Source organism: Heliconius melpomene, chromosome 11 (assembly GCF_056956725.1).
Source record: "Heliconius melpomene rosina isolate 202511_hmr_F chromosome 11, ASM5695672v1, whole genome shotgun sequence".
NCBI lineage: Eukaryota > Metazoa > Arthropoda > Insecta > Lepidoptera > Nymphalidae > Heliconius > Heliconius melpomene.
The window spans coordinates 4,440,416-4,460,455 of record NC_140399.1 but is presented as its reverse complement, the minus strand read 5'-3'; the positions used below and the strand labels follow the sequence as shown (position 1 = coordinate 4,460,455).

The 20,040-nt window shown below is 35.4% G+C and overlaps 4 protein-coding genes across 4 annotated transcripts; 2 read left to right on the top strand and 2 right to left on the bottom strand.

The window, feature by feature from the left end:
* The first annotated feature begins 898 nt into the window (after positions 1-898).
* CycC (cyclin C) lies at positions 899-2,743 on the top strand. The gene is made up of 3 exons (XM_085193186.1): positions 899-1,661; positions 1,741-1,833; positions 2,397-2,743. The coding sequence occupies exons 1-3, from the start codon at positions 1,071-1,073 to the stop codon at positions 2,517-2,519; spliced, it is 807 nt and encodes a 268-aa protein (XP_085049312.1). The 5' UTR covers positions 899-1,070; the 3' UTR covers positions 2,520-2,743.
* A 1,157-nt stretch (positions 2,744-3,900) lies between these two features.
* LOC146534470 (uncharacterized) lies at positions 3,901-5,559 on the top strand. Its single transcript, XM_085193188.1, has 3 exons — positions 3,901-4,080; positions 4,455-4,695; positions 5,299-5,559. Exons 1-3 carry the CDS (start codon positions 4,004-4,006, stop codon positions 5,419-5,421), a joined length of 441 nt encoding a protein of 146 aa, XP_085049314.1. The 5' UTR covers positions 3,901-4,003; the 3' UTR covers positions 5,422-5,559.
* On the bottom strand, positions 5,556-19,862 carry LOC146534468 (uncharacterized). Its single transcript, XM_085193183.1, has 6 exons — positions 19,722-19,862; positions 17,340-18,563; positions 13,060-13,369; positions 12,263-12,406; positions 12,071-12,146; positions 5,556-6,318 (listed from the first exon to the last, which is right to left on the bottom strand). Exons 2-6 carry the CDS (start codon positions 18,553-18,555, stop codon positions 6,160-6,162), a joined length of 1,905 nt encoding a protein of 634 aa, XP_085049309.1. The 5' UTR covers positions 18,556-18,563; positions 19,722-19,862; the 3' UTR covers positions 5,556-6,159.
* LOC146534469 (phosphatidate cytidylyltransferase, mitochondrial) lies at positions 18,619-19,715 on the bottom strand. The gene has a single exon (XM_085193185.1). The coding sequence runs from the start codon at positions 19,688-19,690 to the stop codon at positions 18,680-18,682; it is 1,011 nt and encodes a 336-aa protein (XP_085049311.1). The 5' UTR covers positions 19,691-19,715; the 3' UTR covers positions 18,619-18,679.
* Positions 19,863-20,040: the final 178 nt, after the last annotated feature.

The following is a 20,040-nucleotide window of genomic DNA, read 5'->3' as shown; positions in this document are numbered from 1 at the left end:
TACTATAACTTCTTGAACGCACTATTTAACTTGAAATAGAACCAATCTAGTGGTACACTAGAAATAAATATTTACAACTTTCAATCTGAAAATTGTGCCGTATCCAGTTCCACATATTCTTCATTCTCATCGACGCGACGCCGAGGAGTTCAGAAAGCAACTCTTCATTCCCTACTTCCTCATCCTCCTCCTCGCTGCTGAAGTCAGCAAGAAGGTCGTAAAAATCGAGCCCAATCGAAGATTAAATACTAGTCACCGAAAGCATTAAGAATTGATAAAAATACTACTCAGTTGTTTTTTGTGCTAAAAATCAGGGGAAGCCCCAGATATTATTGAGGAGCAGTCTTTGTACCTTTGAATAAAGGTAAAGGTTTACAATAAACTGGTACAGGCAGACTGCGCAAGTTTTCAGTTTGATTAGTTAATCACTAAAATATAGTAGCGAAAAGAATGTAAGAGAGATGTGAAAGTTGATGAATCAGATCTTTTCCCTCTGCATGATCAAACAGTAGTATACATTACATAGGTCAATTTCGAAAATCGTGTTTTTGATATTAATTCAAAATTAACAAGTTAAGAATGTTATACATTTGGCATTACAATATTGTTTTTCTATACCTACACCTTCTCGTTTCTACCCATATTAAGGTTCTATTCACCCCGTATTGCCGCCTCTATTTACTAAAAATTTTATAAAATTATACTCATACATATATTTCCATCCATACCCATAACTATGATTGATTATTACAATTGTAAATATCTATGCATAAAATTCACCGTATTTTCATTGAAAATAGCGCGAATAATATAAAAATGAGAAACTTTTCCGCAGCACACATTCAAGCAGTTCAAACGACTACATTCCAACGTATTCTATGCTTAAGGTTAATGAATTGACATGTCAAATATGTCACTAAGTAAATGTCAAAATTGTTAAATTAAATGTTAATTGTTATTTAAAACTGTATTTGATTTATTTTTTATTTCGAATCTCAAAAAAAAAATCTGACGAAATATAAGACCACATGATTTGATATTAATTTAAAAACAATAATCATTTTTTAAAAATGGCTGGTAATTTTTGGCAAAGTTCTCATCATCAACAGTGGTTATTGGATAAACAGGACCTTATTCGGGATCGTCAACATGATTTAGCTAAACTGAGTGAAGAAGAATATCAAAAAATATTTAACTTTTTTGCTAGTATTATACAAATATTAGGCGAGCAGTTAAAATTAAGACAACAGGTTATTGCTACAGCTACGGTGTATTTTAAAAGATTTTATGCTCGAAACTCTTTAAAATGTATAGATCCACTGCTTTTAGCGCCTACTTGTGTATTTCTTGCATCGAAAGTGGAAGAATTCGGTGTAATTTCTAATTCTAGGCTCATAACAACTTGCCAGACAGTCATAAAAAATAAGTTTAGCTATGCATATGGTCAACAAGAATTTCCATATAGAACAAATCATATTTTAGAATGTGAATTTTATTTACTTGAAAATTTGGATTGCTGCCTAATTGTCTATCAGCCATATAGACCACTATTACTATTTGTACAAGATATAGGTCAAGATGATCAATTACTGACTTATGCCTGGAGAATTGTTAATGACTCTTTAAGAACAGATGTCAGTTTATTGTATCCACCATATCAGGTAGTGACTGAATATTCTTAGTCCTTATTTCATAATTATATTGTTTATTTGAGTAAATACTTATTGATGTATTTTCTAGATTGCCATCTCGGCTCTCCATATAGCATGTGTAATGCTGGGTAAAGAGAATTTAAAACCATGGTTTGCTGAATTGAATGTGGATATGGATAAGGTAAGTCAAGGCAAATAATAGATTTTAAGATTGTTTCTATGAATACCTTTGTATATATAACCCAGGCACAGCATTTGTAAATTTGTAAACAATGGCTGCAGGCTTAATCTTCAATTGGGGAATGCTTATAACTTAAATTATTTTTGTTTTTTAGTACAATCAGATGATGTTAGTAGGATATTTGACCTATGTAAATGTGATGGTTGTACATTAAATTATTTTCATTTTCCAGCTTTAGGAAAGACAACATATATTGTTTCAAATTCTGAAAAATGCTAACATTTGTTTTAGTTTAATGTTGCTTTTCACTATTATTTGGGTAGGCAGAGGGACCAAATTGTAAAGACACTCTATTCCCTACAGTCTGTCTCATAATTGAGACATTGCAGATTTGATTGGCAGAGCTCATCACTCTTTGTCTTGTTTCCAGAATGAGGAAACTAAAACATTTCATGCCCAATAGTGTAAATCAAATTCACAACTTTTGCTTGTACGGCCAGATGCTGTACCATTAAAGCCATAGCAGCACCACTTACTCACTATAATACATTTTACTTTTACAGATTCAAGAAATAGTGAGATCAATAATAAATTTATATGAAATGTGGAAAAGCTATGATGAAAAAAAGGAAATTCAAAGTCTCTTAGGTAAAATGCCAAAGCCAAGTCCTCCACCTCAAAGATAATAGTATATTAAAGTAGCATGGTTATTTCATAACTTACTGTTACTAATAATATCAATCACAGTATTGTAATTAATACAAATTTGGACATGTTCCTATCTTAAGGAATTTAAAAAAAAAGTTATTGACATTTATAGATAAAACCGTGATCACAATATTAAAAAATAAATACTAAAACTTTGCATAAAAATGTTACAAAAGACTGTGAATAAATCATTTTTCCAAAATTTTTTTTCATTGTTCCCTACACATATTAATTTCTTTCTGTATAATTAAAGAGGCTAATTTAGCGCAAAAGCGCGCTTCAGTATAAAAACATCTTTTAAACTGAGGTACTATAGTATTTCCCAATTTATATATACTTAATTAAAGTAATTTAAATTTAATTTTATTAATATTATTTCAACGAAAGCACCAACATGATTCTGCTGGAAATAACTATTATGGCTGAATATAAACTTGCAGTTTACTCTTTACAAAAATTATTATAATATTTTGTGACTTAAGTGCCTATGCTTTTATACCCCTCATTTATATAACTATCTTCTTGGTATAGAAATTAATATCTTGTCGATTTAAAAGATTTATCTCCTTTTATGCTAATTTTTGAAGACAATGTATATGTCAAATTACTGGTATATCATAAAAAATGTTAAAGACCCATTAAAGAATGCTTGGGGTTGTCTGTACTGCAGTGAGACTATAAAGTCTTATGGCTTTAGCAAATATCTACACCTAAATGTGCAACAACCTATTGTGTACATGATACTGTCATAACAGCATACTCATATGACCATCAAAACACTTGGATTATATTCCGCTGTGGTCTCCACATTACGTGAATCGTAGGACTAAAAAATAAAAACATCTGTCCATTTCCTATGGTAAAATATTAGAAACAATACAAAGGAAATTTCATTAAAATATTAAGCTGTTTTAAGTATTTGCACTGAAATACACCCACGTAGGTAGCATGGCATCCATTATGAGTTTCCGATCTCATCTCATAATGGTCAAATCATTTTTTTTACCAACGTATAAGATTTACATAATGGCTATTTTTATTAATTATAATATTAGGATACTCCGTTTTTCACTTAATACTAGGTTGGAAGAAGTTAGTTCGAAGATGATCTCTGCCTACCCTGTTATATGCGGGATATAGCGTGAAACTGAAAGAAAAAAGAAAGATTAATTATGGAACCTTCACATTTTCCATATGTGAAATATTTATATTTAATTTTATTAAGCCAATATCAAAATAATTTTATTTATTGTTATTTCAAGAATAATTTGAAACTTACGCTTTTAAATCATATCATCAAAAAGTAATTAATATGGTATTATTTTGTCCTGAACTTCATTTAAAAAACTGTTACCCTACATGATTTTAGTAAGCTACCTCAGTGCATATATAAAATGACGTCCCAATGTTACTTATTCGTTATCTTCTGGATGTGTGAACACTTATTCGTATTATTATAACAATGTTTTCAACAAAAAACTTCCTCTTGCTAGGCGCAATGCTTCTTACCTTTACTTGTGTTCAAGCACAAATTGGCGTGTACGTATTATCAAATTTCTATTTATATAAGTTTTTTTTTTTCAGCTTTACTATGTATTCCGCATGTTTCTGGGTAAGCAGTAAGAGCCAGAACAGTAAGAGCCAGTTAAAATACTCCGTTTCTCATTTACCGTCGAATTCCAGAGGCATTAAGTGTTGAGGACGGAATTTGACGCAGCGCTCAACACCAGATGACCAGCGTGAAAAAATGAAAATATTAAATATTTAATTTCCTCCAGTGGGAATCGAACCCACAACCTGTCACATGTACAGTCGCAAATTTGTGCCACTGTGCCACGACTGGCTTCAACTTTTTATACATACTTAATATTTAAAATACTGTTTTAAAATATATCAGTTTACACTTATTTCAGTAGTTCCGTCGTAACGTCGGATGAAAACCTTAAAGGTAATTGCTCTTGTGGAGGTTTTCCTACCTTGTTTGTAGATTTGAACAGTGAGCCATTGTTGGCTCAGTCACCGGGACTGGTTGTAACCTGTGATAAAGAAGGATCAGCAACCTGCAAGGATCTCTGCCTTGCGCTTGCTACCACAGCAAAGGCTAAGGGCCCAGAGATTTTGTGTTCAAGATTAAAAGATGCAAAGGATCTGAGGGTAATGTTTATTTGAACATAACTTAGCTTACTTTTTATGTTGTTAAGTACTTATTTAAAAAAAACTGGAAATTTGTTTACTAGTAATAAATTACAAACTTAGAATTAAAGTGATCTAGCTCAAAAATTACAATATTTCATAAGAAATATATTATAAAATAGAGGCCGTCCTGACGAGGGTTGTGGGTTCGATCCCGACTCGAGGGAACGAATTATTATTTATTAATATTTCCATTTTTTCTAAGATAAAAGCTCAGGCTCTGGCACTAAGGCAAAAGCTTGGCTTTGCGCCACTCAACATGTAAAATTCGGCAGAAAGTAGGGAACGGAGTGACCTTAGCACTAGATTCCTCCTGTGCTACCTATCCTGCTGTTTGCGGGTTACAGCGTGATTTGATTTAATCTTATAATAGAAAGGAGCTAAATGCTAAATTACGACAAATTTTAAATATATATATTACGAACTAAAAGATGTCTATAACACAATAAAAAAAATCGTACCGTTCCAATGAAGATATCTCTTTCAATTGACACTTACAAAAAGAATATTAGTTATAGTACTGTACTGTTAAGAAATACTTATTTTTTTTTGCTTTTTTTAAAGCTGGCGGCATTTTACAAAGTATGTGATAAGCCTTGGTCTTACACTGGTATGACGGCGGATGAACTACTATGCTGTGAAGAGTCAAAAGTTAAAACTTGTTCAACTAATGTCAGCGGAGTTTAGTACTTTCACTAATTATGCCATATGTATCCAAACATAGTATAAATTTTCATATAACAAAAAGTTTCTTTATTTTTGAATTATAAAATATGGTTGCACTTTTATAAAAAAGGTAGTAAAAAAATAAAACAAATAAAAATAAAAAAATGTTTTATTTACTTGTTACTTAGATATTATAAGTACGAACTATTACTAATATGCAAAGTACAAATACATTTAATAAATGTAGATAACATTGTACTCTATATCAACTGAATATCCTACTAATAATAAGTATAAGGCATAGTATATGTACAATTTTTTAAAATATGGTGTGTGTTGTGTTAACTTATTAAGCATTTTTATATTTTAAATAATAGCTTCACGCTGTATCCCTCACACAGCAGGGTAGGCAGAGGGAACCTACTGGTAAGACACTCGGTTCCACATAATATTGTTACGATGTTTTATGTATATATGTTCAGGTTAACAGTTTTTGAAATGTTTTGTTTTATCCAGTACAATTACTTGTTTCTGGATTACTATTGCGAAATATTAATTATTATTTTACATGATTGCATTTATCAAAACACGCTTTAAAAGGTATTTGGGAACTGGAAAGCTCTACAATTTCATTGCGCCAATTGTAATATACATTTTTAAGTAAAGTTAACAAATAATAAATATATTATATTTATTATTCATTAGCATTAGTTTGGTGTTAAATAGTAATTTACGCACAATAATTCATATATTAAGGAATTACAAATATTTAGCTTCGCCACTAGAAAATCTGGTATTCAATCCTTGTGCTTTCTTTATAATTGACTTTTTTTGAGCTTCGTCAAAGCGGTTCACTTGTAAATCGACATCACGACTGAAGGGACGACGCTCTTTTTTGTCATCATCTCTGTCTTCCTTCTGAAAAAAAAAAAGAATATTTTCACCAAAAAAAGAATATATCATCTATTACTTACGCGATATAAGAGGAAACTGTTGAGCACTTATCGATTTATGATATTTAGGGGACTTGGAACAGTTAATAGGACTTGCAAAGAAAATGTAACGTAAGAAACCCCTTTAAATACATTAAGCTTGCCTCCCACTGTCCAAGGTCCGTGGGCATATTAACAGATATTTTACAGGTGGTGCCTGCCTGGCCTGCAGTGGTTTTATGGGCAAATAATAATGTGGTGCGAGATTTAATTATTACATGTATACAGTTATGTGTTTATTAACAGATTGTTTTACTATAACATGGATTAAATATATTTTTTAAAATTCAATCTGTGAAAATATAATGTAGTAAAATATAGGCAAATTTTGGTGACTTTGCTTCGCCGTTTATTCTTACACCCATGCTAGCTTCTCTACCTAATCAAACTTAAAATGATCCTACTAATGCCGCCTTAGACATACATCTTAGAAATTAAACGATGATTGTTCTAGACAGTGCATAATCTTTTAGTAGATTATAGAGAGATGTCTTCTCGCTCTAACTTGTAACGCAAGAAATTAACTCTAAACAAGAAGGTATTCATTTACTTTGAAATTATATAACTACTACGACTACGGTTCTACCAGTATTACACATTTTTGGTTTCTAGGTTAAAGTAAATATGTAACAAGCTTTTAGGGATTATTCACTAAGTTTTTATGTGTGTCGCGAGTTAAATTACTCAGGCGAGAAAAAGGCTTTTTAAAAATTATTTATTTAATTTTATAAACAACCTTTCTGTTTTAAAGCAAGTTGAAGACAGAGAATCTTTATTAAAATTTTATATAATTCAAAACAGTTAAATCAGCAAAATACTAAAACACTATTGTTCGGTTCCGCGAGGTGCAAGTGCGGCGTCATCGGAATGTATCCTTATGCTTATGTAACTCCTCCCTCCTTAAGATGGAAGCTGGTCCTGCAGGTTCCTGAAGCGTCCTCGCTGCTGGTTTCCTCCGGGACTCTGGGAAAATGCTCGTAGATTTTCCAAAAATAACATTTATTATAGTAGTATATAATAATCATAGATAAGCTTGAAACAGCCAGGATAATACTCTATTTCTTTATTTTCTCCTCTTCTTCTAGGGTTTGGATATTATATGCAAGTTGATGTATATAATCGAGAGGTATATATTCTAAATCCTTCTTTTAGGTAAGAGTACCCTTCGTTACCAAGTATAAGGGTTGGAATGAGAAATAATTGTTAGGTTATATTTATTATTAGAAATGGAAGGAATTTCTAGGATGGAAATTAGGATATATTCTGTACTATATGCTTTCATCATAATAGACACTTTGATTTATTTATTTGAATAGGTTTAATGTTTACAAAATTAAAAACTACATATATTTTTTATGAATTAATAAATTTCCTTATAATAATTAGTAGTATCTAACTACTATCGAAACTAAACCATATATAATACCATGATTAACTCTAGAAATAGTAAAAATATTTTTTTTTTGTTTTTTTATAAGTAAATCTAACTTATATTCTATTTTATTTCTATAAACCTTATATATCCTTTAAGATGAAGTATTCTCGCATACAACAAAATAAGTTCTTTAAAATAATTATATATTATTATATATAGTATTTATTTGTATGTAAAATTATTATATATAATATTTTTCTGTATATAGAACTATTATATATAATATTTATTCGTTATTAAGTAAGTAAAAGCAAGGTTAAACATATCATTTTGTATAATAGTTTTTCTTTAATTAATAAAATGTAAATAATAATAATATAATAAAATTCCATTATGTATGGGATCTAGGGTTATTTTGGCTCTTGTGTGGAACACGAGGGACCTGATGAGGCCTTCGTAGCAATTTATAACGAACTCTATTAGAGTTAGAGTTAGGATGATTTTTTATAATCTCCGTTCTATTGTAAGGGTGCAAATTAATTATTTTATACGGACCTTTGAAATCTGGTATGGCTTCATCTCTGAGCGTCGTCTTAGCTACTTGCTCATAGACTGTTTCACCTACCTTATGTGGTTTTCTTATGTACTTCCTTAAAGATGATACAATTTTCTTCTCAGTATTATTTACTTTTACCAATATCCTAGTATTAGTTAATCTATTGTCTACTCTGTATTTCGAGCTGGGTGTTATTTTAGGGTTAAAGTTTGAACTGGGCGTTATTTTAGGGTTAAACTGCCTAACTTGTCTGTCATTATCTTTATTTTTAATTAGTAAGCCTTTATTTTCGTTGTCTGGTTGGGAATGGTTAGTAGATACTAGATTATCAGGGTTGATTGTTATAATACTCATACTGTCAGTCTCAGTCTCTGACGGGATAATGTTTTGTCTGTCGTTGTCAGGCTCTATGTTATTATCGTTGTTATTACTAGATACAAGGGGTACCTGCGCTATGTTTACACTAGTTTGTGCACCTACGTCTTGGGATATACTGTCATTTATATTGTCGACTTTATTATTATTAGAATTTACGGTTGATAATGATTCTACATTATTATAAAATATTTCGTTCATAGGAAAGGCGTCGGCTTTTATATTTTGTTTGCCTTTATATATAACATTATATGGTCGTAATTTAAATGTACTTCTGTTACATATGGTTCGTCCTTCTGAATTGGTGTTAATGACTTTGGTTATAAATTTTCCATTTTTAACATTAATAATAGCAGCAGGGGATGTCAATCCCTTAGACCAAATATAATCGTCGTAGATATAAAATCCGTCAATATAATTTGTTTTTAACGTGATATGTTTTTCACACTTTGGTTCTATTTTTATAAGTTTCTTATTATAGTCGAAGTAAATAGGTATGTCGGCTGTCGCTGTATGTAATATTTTATTTTTCAAATTAATATTGCTAGATAATGATTTTAATAAATCTAGACCTATAAGTCCTTTGTATTTAGGGTCGAAATCAAAAATAAGGAATTTATGAAGAATGTCAGTATTAAAGATTGGGGGTAAGGGTAAATTCGCTACATGACTATGCTGTGTTGTCGCATGAGCTGTTTTTATTTCAAATGGTTCATATTCTACACAATTTTGAAAAATAGAATTAAATATAACTTCTGATGAAATAAGGGATCTAGAAGCTCCTGTGTCAATTAAAAACTTACCTTTAAATTCGGGAATTACTATGTAGGGTAAATGATCTTTATCATGATTATTTATTTTTACTATCTCTTTACGTCTGGGTCTATGCCTAACGTAAAATCCTGCTGGTTACTTATTTCGTCATTAACTGGTTCATAAGTATCCTGCTCGTCTGGTATATGTATATTATCATAATAATACTCACCTGGGGTGTAGTGTTGGGAATACTCATTGAGTTGTTGCTCCTGTGGCTCGTCTGTGTAGAAGAGTTCCTCCACTGCGAACTGCGGCTTCTCTGGTTTATTTGTTGACCTCATAGTCACATCTGATATTTTTTGGGGTGGATTTATTTGCTGGTGAGGGATGTTACCTCTATGATTAATAAAAGGTCTATAATTACCTGAGGGTTGTCGGTTTTTCCATGGTAGCATTGACTGAACCCATTGTTGACGTTGTTCTGGTGTCCAGTTATTTTGTCTAGGGGTAAAATTTGAATTTACGTGCATAGGTGGATTATTTAATCTAGATTGTGAATTTGAAAATGAAATAAAGTTTCTATGATTTTCTTTAACCTTACTTTGGGGGTTTGACATATTAAAATTATTATTAAATCTATTGTATGTGAGCTTAGCTTCTTCTTGCCTAGCTTGTACAATGGCTAGTTCTAATGTGGTAGGCCTGGCTAGACGCACACCTATTGAAATTTGAAAGTCTAACTGGTTCGTATATTGCTCTATAACCATGTTTTCATAATATTCTTTGTTACTATGTTTACCTACGGACAAAAGGGTGTCAAGTATGTCTCGAAGGCGTTTCCCAAAAGTTTCCGCGTCTTCATTTTTATTACGTCGCGTTCGAGTTAGCTCTTGCATTAGTTGTATTTCGTTCCTAGGTTCACCTATTCTTCTAATCAAAGCGCGTTTAATCGCGTCCCAAGAGTCTAGAAACTCTTCGTATGCTATTGCATCTATTGCGGCTCCACTGAGTCTACTTTTTATCAAACACACAATAGCGGGGTGGTGTTTCGCTGCGCCCTCTATTAATTTCAATATATTATCTACTTCTCTAATATAAAAATTCAACGTTTTTGAATTACCATCATAACGTGGCATAAAATCTGAAATTAACTTAAAACTAGAATTCTCGCAATTTTCAAAAGACATTTTATCTTTTAATCACGACTAACCTATTTAACAAAATAATTCAAACAAATAAAATATTTCAATTCAATATAATATTTATTAAAATAATATTTTATTATTTCATTTAATTATTTATTCATTATTTCATTTCATTTATTTATTATTTCATTTCATTTATTATTTCATTTATTTATTATTTCATTTCATTTATTATTTCATTTATTTATTATTTCATTTCATTTATTATTTCATTTATTTATTATTTCATTTCATTTATTATTTCATTTATTTATTATTTCATTTATTTCTCATAAACTTATTCAATAATAGTAAATGCCTATCGCGATTTGAGCTATATAGACAGATACAAAAATACGGAAGGAAATATAGCATAGGAACTTGGATAACAAAAGTACTCACCAAAGAAACCTCTGCATCTCCAACCGGGACTCAACTGCTTGGCAGAACCTCCGATGCTTAGGTGCTCCGCCGGTCTCGCCGTCGTAGATTCTTCTTAATAGATCGCGGTAATAACGATAGAAACCGTTCGCGGGCTTTAAGAGTTTGATTAAAGCCAAACACGCCGCGATCCTACCGACTGCGCCAGTTAAATTACTCAGGCGAGAAAAAGGCTTTTTAAAAATTATTTATTTAATTTTATAAACAACCTTTCTGTTTTAAAGCAAGTTGAAGACAGAGAATCTTTATTAAAATTTTATATAATTCAAAACAGTTAAATCAGCAAAATACTAAAACACTATTGTTCGGTTCCGCGAGGTGCAAGTGCGGCGCCATCGGAATGTATCCTTATGCTTATGTAACTCGCGTTATGAAAAACTTTGATGAGTAACCTATTATTAATCTTAAAATATTATTTTTAAAAAGGTTTCTTTGTATATTATAAGACGTTTGGCATACAATTAAAATATATGAATCTATACTTTATACTAATACTAGCGGCCCGCCTGCGGCTTCGCCTGCGTGAACTACGTTATTAGTACCTACGTCCTATAAGTGACGTCCATGCAAAATTTGAGACTTCTAGCATTTGTAGTAACGAAGTTTCACACAAACTTTCAACCCCAAAAACAACCCCTTAGAAGTCGAATATTGCAAATTCCCGTGTTAGCGAGCACCTACGTCCTATAAATAACTCCTATGCAAAATTTCAGATTCCTAGCACCTGTAGTTTCTGAGATTTCGTGATGAGTGAGTGACCTTTCGATTTTATATATATAGATTAAAAGGCTAAAAAATTTGTTTGGTTAGAGACTAATCTCACAATCTACTGGTATGCATTAAGAAAAACTTTTTCGTTGGATAGTTCATTTAAAGAGAAAACTATAGACTATATTATAAAACATTACACATATTATAACAGTTAAGCGCTAGTACTTAATAAAATTATTTCAGATTCTCAATACATATTACTAAAATGTTGTAAAGTTACCTTTTTCTTCTTTTTCAACTTCTTCTGGTGTATTTCTAATAAGCTCTCTTCTCTTTTATGCTTCTTTTTATGTTTCCTGAAAACATCATAATCATACATTTGGTGACATTTAGTGGGTTTTTTTATATGAAAAAGCAGCATAGCCCACATGTGGAGGGCAGGCAGAGGGAATTTAAGTCATATGGAACTCACTTGACTGCTTTTTCTTGATCGTCATCACGGTTAGCAATTAGCCGAGTCCTGGCCTCTTTCTGCAAAGATTCGTTCGCGTCTTCTTCTTTAGCTACACCCAAAGCTTTACGAGCTTTTTCTTCAGGAGTGTCTGTCCAACTTGACCTTAAAGTGTTTAAAAAAATTTGAGGATTTTTTTCTAGGCATGCAACAAGTAGTATAAAGTATGGTCGGCGAATCGTGGCCAACCTGCAGTTAAATTTTTTGAACTTTTGTGCATTGTTCACTCAAGAAGAAAACAATCAGAAAAACAAAAATCCTAAAATCTGAATACTGAATATTCAACTAGTTATCTCACTGAACAGGCAAATATTAAATAAAAGTATTCGGCGGGTGTGGTCTATAGAGGCAAAACTTACATTGAAAAAATCAGCTTCACGCTGTATCCCGTACGCAGCAGGGTAGGCAGAGGGAACGTAGTGTGAAGACACTCTGTTCCCTACTTTGTGCCGAATTCTGGAAGTATTGCGTGTTGAGTGCAGAACTCAACCCCGCAAAACTTATATTGATACAATTGTTTTGCATTTACAAAAAAGATCCCAACGAATTGAGAACCTCCTTTTTTGAAAGTCGGTTACGTTACGGTTACGGTTACGAAACGATTGGTTAGGTGGAGGTAGAAACGTTTTGAAAATTTGTTGTTTAAAAAGTTGTCTTTCTGTTTTAAGTACGTAATTTTACTTACAAATTTAGATTAATTTAAGTATATTATTTTCAATTTCTTTAAAATATGCAAAATAAGGTTTATAAAAGCATACCTGTCGCTCATATCAGGTCCCTCTTTCGCCCTGAAACTTCGAGCTTCCAATCCTACAAATCTAGCTTTACCTTCTGGTAATTCTAGCATCCATTTCTCGCGTGTTTTAATGTTTGAGCTTTGCAAAGATTGACCATCGAGGGATTTTATTTTTATTTCCATAGCACGTTCTTCAAGGCGTTGGTGTGCCTCTGACCATTTAGCTTCAGCTCCAGCTGGAAGTGGTCCTATACCATCGTCGTCTGAACTTTCGTATATCACCTCAGTATTTTCGGCTAATACTTTTCGCATATCATCTGGTATGGATGGTCCTGTGGAAGTGTATCATTATATTATAATTCTAATATTAATTAATGAGTATAACTTAGTTAGTATTTACTTAGTTAAGAGAAAACATGTGTATGAATGTTGTACTTCATTTCATATACATACATACACTATACTGTCCTATATTATAACTATTACTTTCTTATACATACCTAACTACATATATTTACATATTTTACACACATGCCTATTTTGGCAATCAACGCAATTTTCATTTGAGCTTTACAATACTAACAAAATTGCTGTCATTATTAATTTCTACTCATTTGTCGCTCGTACCCAGGCTGTTTTCGTGGCGCAGTGGCACAAGCATGTTATACGCAACCACGTCTGTAAAGGCGATGGTTATGGGTTCCATTTGCATTCCAGAGAATAAAATATAAATATCTTCCTATTTCCCCGTTCTGGTAACAAGGTAAAACACAGCGATGATTTCCGCTATTCAACACGCAATGCTTTAACAATCCTGTGGGATGTTGGAAGTATCCTTCAGCAAGCAGCTCCAGCAGGTTCCCTTTGTTTGCTAGATATGTAAATTGATAATTATACCGTGAAGCTAAAAATCTATATTAATTAATGCTTTTTAGGAAACATTATTTATTATATAATATGTCAAAAATATATAGTCTTTTTGGTTCTCCTTCCTCCTGGCATTAATCCCGGCTATTGCCAGGGTCTGCCCTCCTACTCAACCTACTCCACTTTGCACGGTCTTTTGCGTCCTCGGTGGTTAGACCATTGGCTCTCATGTCCTGCATCACGACATCCAGCCAGCGCTTCCTTGGGCGTCCAGGAGGTCTCACTCCAGGAACTGATATAGCAAGGCACTTGCAACCGACATAGTTCTTAGGCCGGCGCGTAACGTGGCCAAACCATCTCAGACGACGCTCTTGGAGCTTATCCGCTACGTCACGGACCCCAAGACTACCTCGAATGAATGTGTTGCGTATGCGGTCAGACCGCGTTACGCCGCACATCCACCTCAGCATCTTCATTTCCGTGACGTGAAGCTCCTGAGTGTGCCGAGATAGTGCCGGCCAACATTCGCTGCCGTATAAAAGAACCGGTCGGATGATGCTCTTGTATATCAGCCCCTTGAGTTTGGGCGGTATTCTGCGGTCGCAGACCACACCAGAGACCTCCCGCCATTTGGCCCAGGCAGCGCTTATCCGCCCTTGGACATCGTGATCGATGCCTCCAGACTCGTGCATAACGGATCCAAGGTACCTGAACTTCTCCGACTTAACGGCTGGCTCAGGACCTATAAGGATCGTGCTCGAGTCCCGGCTCCCGCAGGCCATGTACTCTGTCTTCGACACATTTAGTTTAAGACCTCCGTTCTCAAGCGTACCCTTCCAGAGGTTCACTTTACGCTCCAGCGTCAGTCGGTTCTCGGCAATGAGTGCTATGTCATCGGCATACATCATCAGCCATGGAGGCTGGTCCTGGATGTGAGCCGAGACAATATCGAGCACTACATTGAATAAGAACGGACTAAGAGCCGAGCCCTGGTGAACCCCCACTGTAATCGGGAAGGGTCTAGTGTCGCCAACAGCAGTCCTAACCATAGAAGCGGAATCGTGGTACATGTCTCTGATAATCTCAATATAGGCCTCAGGGATCCCTTTGGATCGCAATGCCCACCAGATACACTGACGAGGCACACAGTCAAAGGCCTTCTGCAGATCTAAAAAGGCCACATGCAGAGCTCTCCTTTTTTCCCTGTATGCCTCCATCAAAGTTCTGAGGGCGAAAATGGCGTCCATGGTGCCCGATCCTGGCTGAAATCCATATTGAGACTCAGAGATAGTACACTCTCGGCGGAGCCTGAGGTCGATCATGCGCTCGAAGAGCTTCATGGTATGACTCATAAGCTTAATGCCCCTATAACTACCACAATCTTGAACACTGCCCCTTCCTTTGTAAATAGGGGTAATGAAGCTAAGCCTCCACTGATGCGGCATCTTACCAGTGTTCAAGATATGGTTAAAAAGGTCAGTAAGCATGAGCACACCAAGAGAGCCCAACGATTTCCACGCTTCGATCGGAATGTCGTCAGGTCCCACCGCTTTTCCGTTCTTAATGCGTCGAAGGCAATTACGTGTTTCGTCAAGGGTTATTGGGGCAATAAGTCCGAGGTTAGGCGGTGGGTCGTGATGAAGACTGCATGGGTGCTGAGTATTCAGCAACTCCTGGAAGTAGCTTCTCCACCTCTCCTTCACAGAGGCATGACTACAGAGCAGCGTGCCCTGGGAATCTTTGACGCAAAGACATTTTGCGATATCTTGCGTCACTTTATCCCGGGAACGTGCCAGTTTGTAAATGAGCTTCTGCCCCTCCACAGTTTCAAGTTTATCATACAATGGTGACAAACTTTCACTGCGGGCTCTGGCTACAGCTCTTTTACAGGCACGTTTAGCTACTGTGTACTCCAGTCTGTCTTCAGGAGAGTTGGATTCTTGCCACTTCTTAAAGGCAGCCTTCTTTTCACGAGTCACCTCCTGCACCTCGTCATTCCACCACCATGTCTCCTTGTCGATGACACGTCCTCCCCTAGAAAGGCCAAGAACTCGCCTGCCCGCCGCAATGATTGCCGACTGAGCCCGATCCCAAGCATCCTGAGCAGTCTCGGTGTTAGTCGAAATATCGTGACTTTTCACCTCTGCCAGGAAGTCGGTCTGCATCGGTCCATTCAGCAACCACCACTTGATCCGAGGCCTACGTTTCTCGGCTACTTTCTTCTTCGGAGTGACGTTAAAGTCCATGACAAGAAGACGATGTTGGGCCGTTAGGCTTTCGCCTGGAATGACCTTACAGTTAGTTACCCTGCCCATATGACACCGTCTGGTCAACAAGTAGTCAATTTGAGTTGAGTGGGACCCGCTCTTATACGTGATAAGGTGCTGAGAATTCTTTTGGAAGAACGTATTCACGACGGCCAGATCAGACGCAATACAGGTTCTCAGAATGTTTTCTCCCTCTGCATTGCGAAGACCGTGCCCAAAACCCCCGTGAACACGTTCATACGGCTCAGCAGCCTTACCGACGTGCCCGTTCAAATCCCCCCCAACTAAGACCACTTCGGTAGACGGCACAGCAAGTAGCACCCCTTCATACTGCTCCCAGAATGTCTCCTTTTCGGCCGCGCTACATCCCGCCTGGGGAGCATAGGCACTGATTAAGTTTGTGATAACGCCCTCAATCAGTACCCTCACTCGCATCAAGCGGTCGGAGCGACGGTCAACTTCAAGGAGCCCATTCTGAAGCTCTTCAGAAAGCACTACCGCTACACCGTTTCTACCCGAAGGTGACCCAGTGTATATAAGCCGGTAACCCTGTCCGATGTTACGGGACTTATTACCCTTCCAGCGAGTTTCCTGGAGGAAAGCACACTGGACCCGACGTCTCATGAGTACATCTGCGAGTTCCCTGCATCGTCCGGTTAGAGAGCCAATATTCCACGTTGCAAAGCGGAGTTTTCGTCTGGGTACTTGCGTCTTTAACCGTGCCCGTACTTGACACGGTAGCCCTTGCCCACTTGTCGCAGGTGTAGGGCGATGTGCCTGCGCGTCGTTATGCGGCGACGCCCTAGCCGTACCCAGTCTGTTGTTGGTCCGTTCCATATTGTGGCTGTTTGTGGTTTTCCTGGAGCGACTGCCGTCTGACCTCCAAAACCCCCTTTGTGGGGAAAAACCGAGGGGAGAGGAAAATAGAGGGGGGTAGGATAGGTATAGGAGGGAGCTGGAGAAAGGAGGAGGAGAGGGGGGGGGACACCATTCTTACGGACTGGATGAGGATATAAGAGTGGCGGCTCGAGGATCCGGGGTCGCGTACCCGTATGCCCACAAACCAATATCGGACAGGTATTAGTCTGGACACCCTCCTTTTTGGTTATGGGAGGTATTTAATTTATACCGATTATTTAATAATATTCTTTAAAAATGAAATTCTTACCAATATTTCGAGATTTGTTGCTTAGATGAGGTGACAATACTGGGCCTTCACTTTGGGGAGAAGAACTTTTCTTATACCGTTTCTCTAAATGCGGTGGAAGTGCAGGCCCACATATATCAAGTTTTTGTGTTTTATCTTGTACATCGGTTCTTCGTTTAAGTTTATGTCGTAAATCATTCGGATCAATATCAATATCAGATTGAGAGTTATCATCACTTAATATTTCTCCTTCTTCATTACTGTCTCTTTGATTGTTTTTTTGTGTGGATGTTACTTCAGCACTTTCTGTAGCATTTGAAACAGCATCACATTTTGTATCCTGTATATCTGTTGTGCTACTAACTTCAACGGAAGCTGATGAAATATTATCACCTCTTAATTTATCTTTGTCAGGTTTAGCACTTTTTCGTTTATGTCTTTTTTTATGTTTTCTTTTTTTGGTTTTGTGTAATTCTTTTTCTAAATTTAACAGCTTTGCTCTTAATCTCTCGTCATCGGAGGAATCTATTTCACTGGACACCTCAGGATTTTCCATTGAGTCTGTGGGTTTTCCTACAATCGCAGGTATCATGTTATAATAAGATCCAGCTTGTACAATGTCTGGGGTGTCACTGTCACCATTTTCATGTATCAAAATAGGGCTATCACTATTTTTCTTTATTGTTTGTGTCGGAGAAGGCTTATGAATAGCAGATTTTTTAACAGTAACCTCTGGTGAGGAAGATTTTATCTGTATTGCTTTTTTATCCTCTTTATCTGGAATTTTATCTTTAGATATTATATCTTTTATTTCATCTTTTAAGTTTCTTGTTTTAACAGGGGATTTATGTGATTTGGATCTAGAACGCCTATATCTTTCTCTACTGTTGCTCCTTGTTTCCTTTTGCTTGGACCTGGATCTAAAGTCTTGTCTGTACCTGTCTCTATATTTTTCTGGAGATCTTCTATTTCTAGTATTATCTCGAGAAGGTCTTCTTCGGATGGGAGAGTGTCTAGGATGCCTATGTCTCTCTCTTGAGTGTCTATCAAACCGATCTCTTTCATCTCTTCTTCTATCTGAGCTTCTATTTAATCTATCATCATTTCGCCTATTTCTTGAAGATCTATTAAAAGAGTTTTCACTTTTTTGATGATTATTACCTTTACTATCTTGAGTTTTGGCCTGACATTTAAATCTACCAGTTTCGGAATCACTGCTAGACTCATCAGATAGCATATTGATACCTAAAAACAAAAAAGATGGAAAACTTAAGTGGAATAAAAAACAAACTGTGACATATTGAGGAAATTTGTTTTATTTCTATCATTATAATTTTAACTTTACATATATTGCATTGGCATTAAAACATTTTTGCAATTTTTTTAGCACTATATCGTATAGACTTGAAAATACCAGCTGTTGGTATACCCTTAAGTGATTGCCTTACACTAGACTGCCACACTAAATCTTTTAATATCTGTCTTAATATAACTGCACAGTCAATGTCATATGCTACAGCTCGAAGTACATCCTCCATATCTTGTTGCAGCCCACCATGATTCCAAAACTTCACAATCCTTTGTTGTGGAACCATGGGCAATTGCATTAAATGATGTAATTTAGTTTCTGGATTTATATCCTGATGACATTGAGCTTCTCCAGTAGGAAAATCTACATAGGCATGGAATTGCTGCAAGATTGGTCTATAGAGCTCACGGAAATTTAATAACTGAGGTTGGACTATATTCCGGACTTTATTTTTATTTTCACCAAATGTCATTCGAAAGTCACCGGCGTAGCTTAAATTTGATATTGCAAAATAGAAATCATATTCAGAAAAAGTTTCTGGTAAAATGAGCAGAGTGGTATGGACTGCCGAGCGTAAATTAGACTGAAGTGCATCACGTAAGTGGGAACTGTTGGTTTGTTTGATAATTTCCACTGGTTTGTGAAGTCTCCCTGCAAGGTACAAGTCATTCCAGTCTAAAAGATCAGCTATAAGATCTTTTTGAGACACTACACCATACTTGATGGTTACATTTTCTTCTTTGATATCAACTAAGGTGTTAAAGTAAACTTTTGCGCCAAAATTTTCTTGAAATCTTGCAACAAATCCTTTACCAAGAAAGCGAAGAGCTGAGTAATGCGATGGATTCATTTCAATATTCGCGCCATGCCATCGATAAGAATTGTCGACACAATATATAAGGTCGATCATATTTTGCTTTTTCTGGTTACCTATTTGAGGCTTAACCGCTGAACCATATGCAAAGCAGAAAGTAAAGTTTTGGGGAAACTTAGACAAAATTCTATAATAAATAGGTGAAATATCCTTAGCAGCACCAGCTATCTTAACTGCTGTGGATGCCATGGCTAGGTATATAGATTTGATTTTTGCTGACCTGTTATGTTTGTTTATGAAAAAATATCCTTATGTGTCCAGTAAAAAATATGAAGAATATATAATATACAACAATTATTTACTCCAATGTATAACCAACATAAGGGAAACGCATTTCGTCACTCATTATAAAGGTAATGTCAAAATGTTTAAATGACAAACAAGCGTCAAACAAAGTAGTATATAGATATATGTAATACCTATAACAACGAGATGCTATAATCTGAATTATTTAATCTATTTTATTAAAATTTCTATAAGGCTGCCAACAACTTCAATATTTCCCAAATATTAGTAGGTTACCTTTATAGTTAATATAG

What these genes read in the sequence shown, in the direction of transcription:
- CycC (XM_085193186.1), top strand. Translation starts at nt 1,071, where the DNA reads ATGGCTGGTAATTTTTGGCAAAGTTCTCATCATCAACAGTGGTTATTG. An exon ending in TATTGTATCCACCATATCAG is followed by an intron (nt 1,662 to 1,740) that starts GTAGTGACTGAA and finishes TGTATTTTCTAG; the next exon opens with ATTGCCATCTCGGCTCTCCA. An exon ending in TGAATGTGGATATGGATAAG is followed by an intron (nt 1,834 to 2,396) that starts GTAAGTCAAGGC and finishes TTACTTTTACAG; the next exon opens with ATTCAAGAAATAGTGAGATC.
- LOC146534470 (XM_085193188.1), top strand. Translation starts at nt 4,004, where the DNA reads ATGTTTTCAACAAAAAACTTCCTCTTGCTAGGCGCAATGCTTCTTACC. An exon ending in GTTCAAGCACAAATTGGCGT is followed by an intron (nt 4,081 to 4,454) that starts GTACGTATTATC and finishes CACTTATTTCAG; the next exon opens with TAGTTCCGTCGTAACGTCGG. An exon ending in AAGATGCAAAGGATCTGAGG is followed by an intron (nt 4,696 to 5,298) that starts GTAATGTTTATT and finishes CTTTTTTTAAAG; the next exon opens with CTGGCGGCATTTTACAAAGT.
- LOC146534468 (XM_085193183.1), bottom strand. Translation starts at nt 18,555, where the DNA reads ATGCTATCTGATGAGTCTAGCAGTGATTCCGAAACTGGTAGATTTAAA. An exon ending in CAACAAATCTCGAAATATTG is followed by an intron (nt 13,370 to 17,339) that starts GTAAGAATTTCA and finishes ACACTTCCACAG; the next exon opens with GACCATCCATACCAGATGAT. An exon ending in GATCAAGAAAAAGCAGTCAA is followed by an intron (nt 12,147 to 12,262) that starts GTGAGTTCCATA and finishes TGATGTTTTCAG; the next exon opens with GAAACATAAAAAGAAGCATA.
- LOC146534469 (XM_085193185.1), bottom strand. Translation starts at nt 19,690, where the DNA reads ATGGCATCCACAGCAGTTAAGATAGCTGGTGCTGCTAAGGATATTTCA.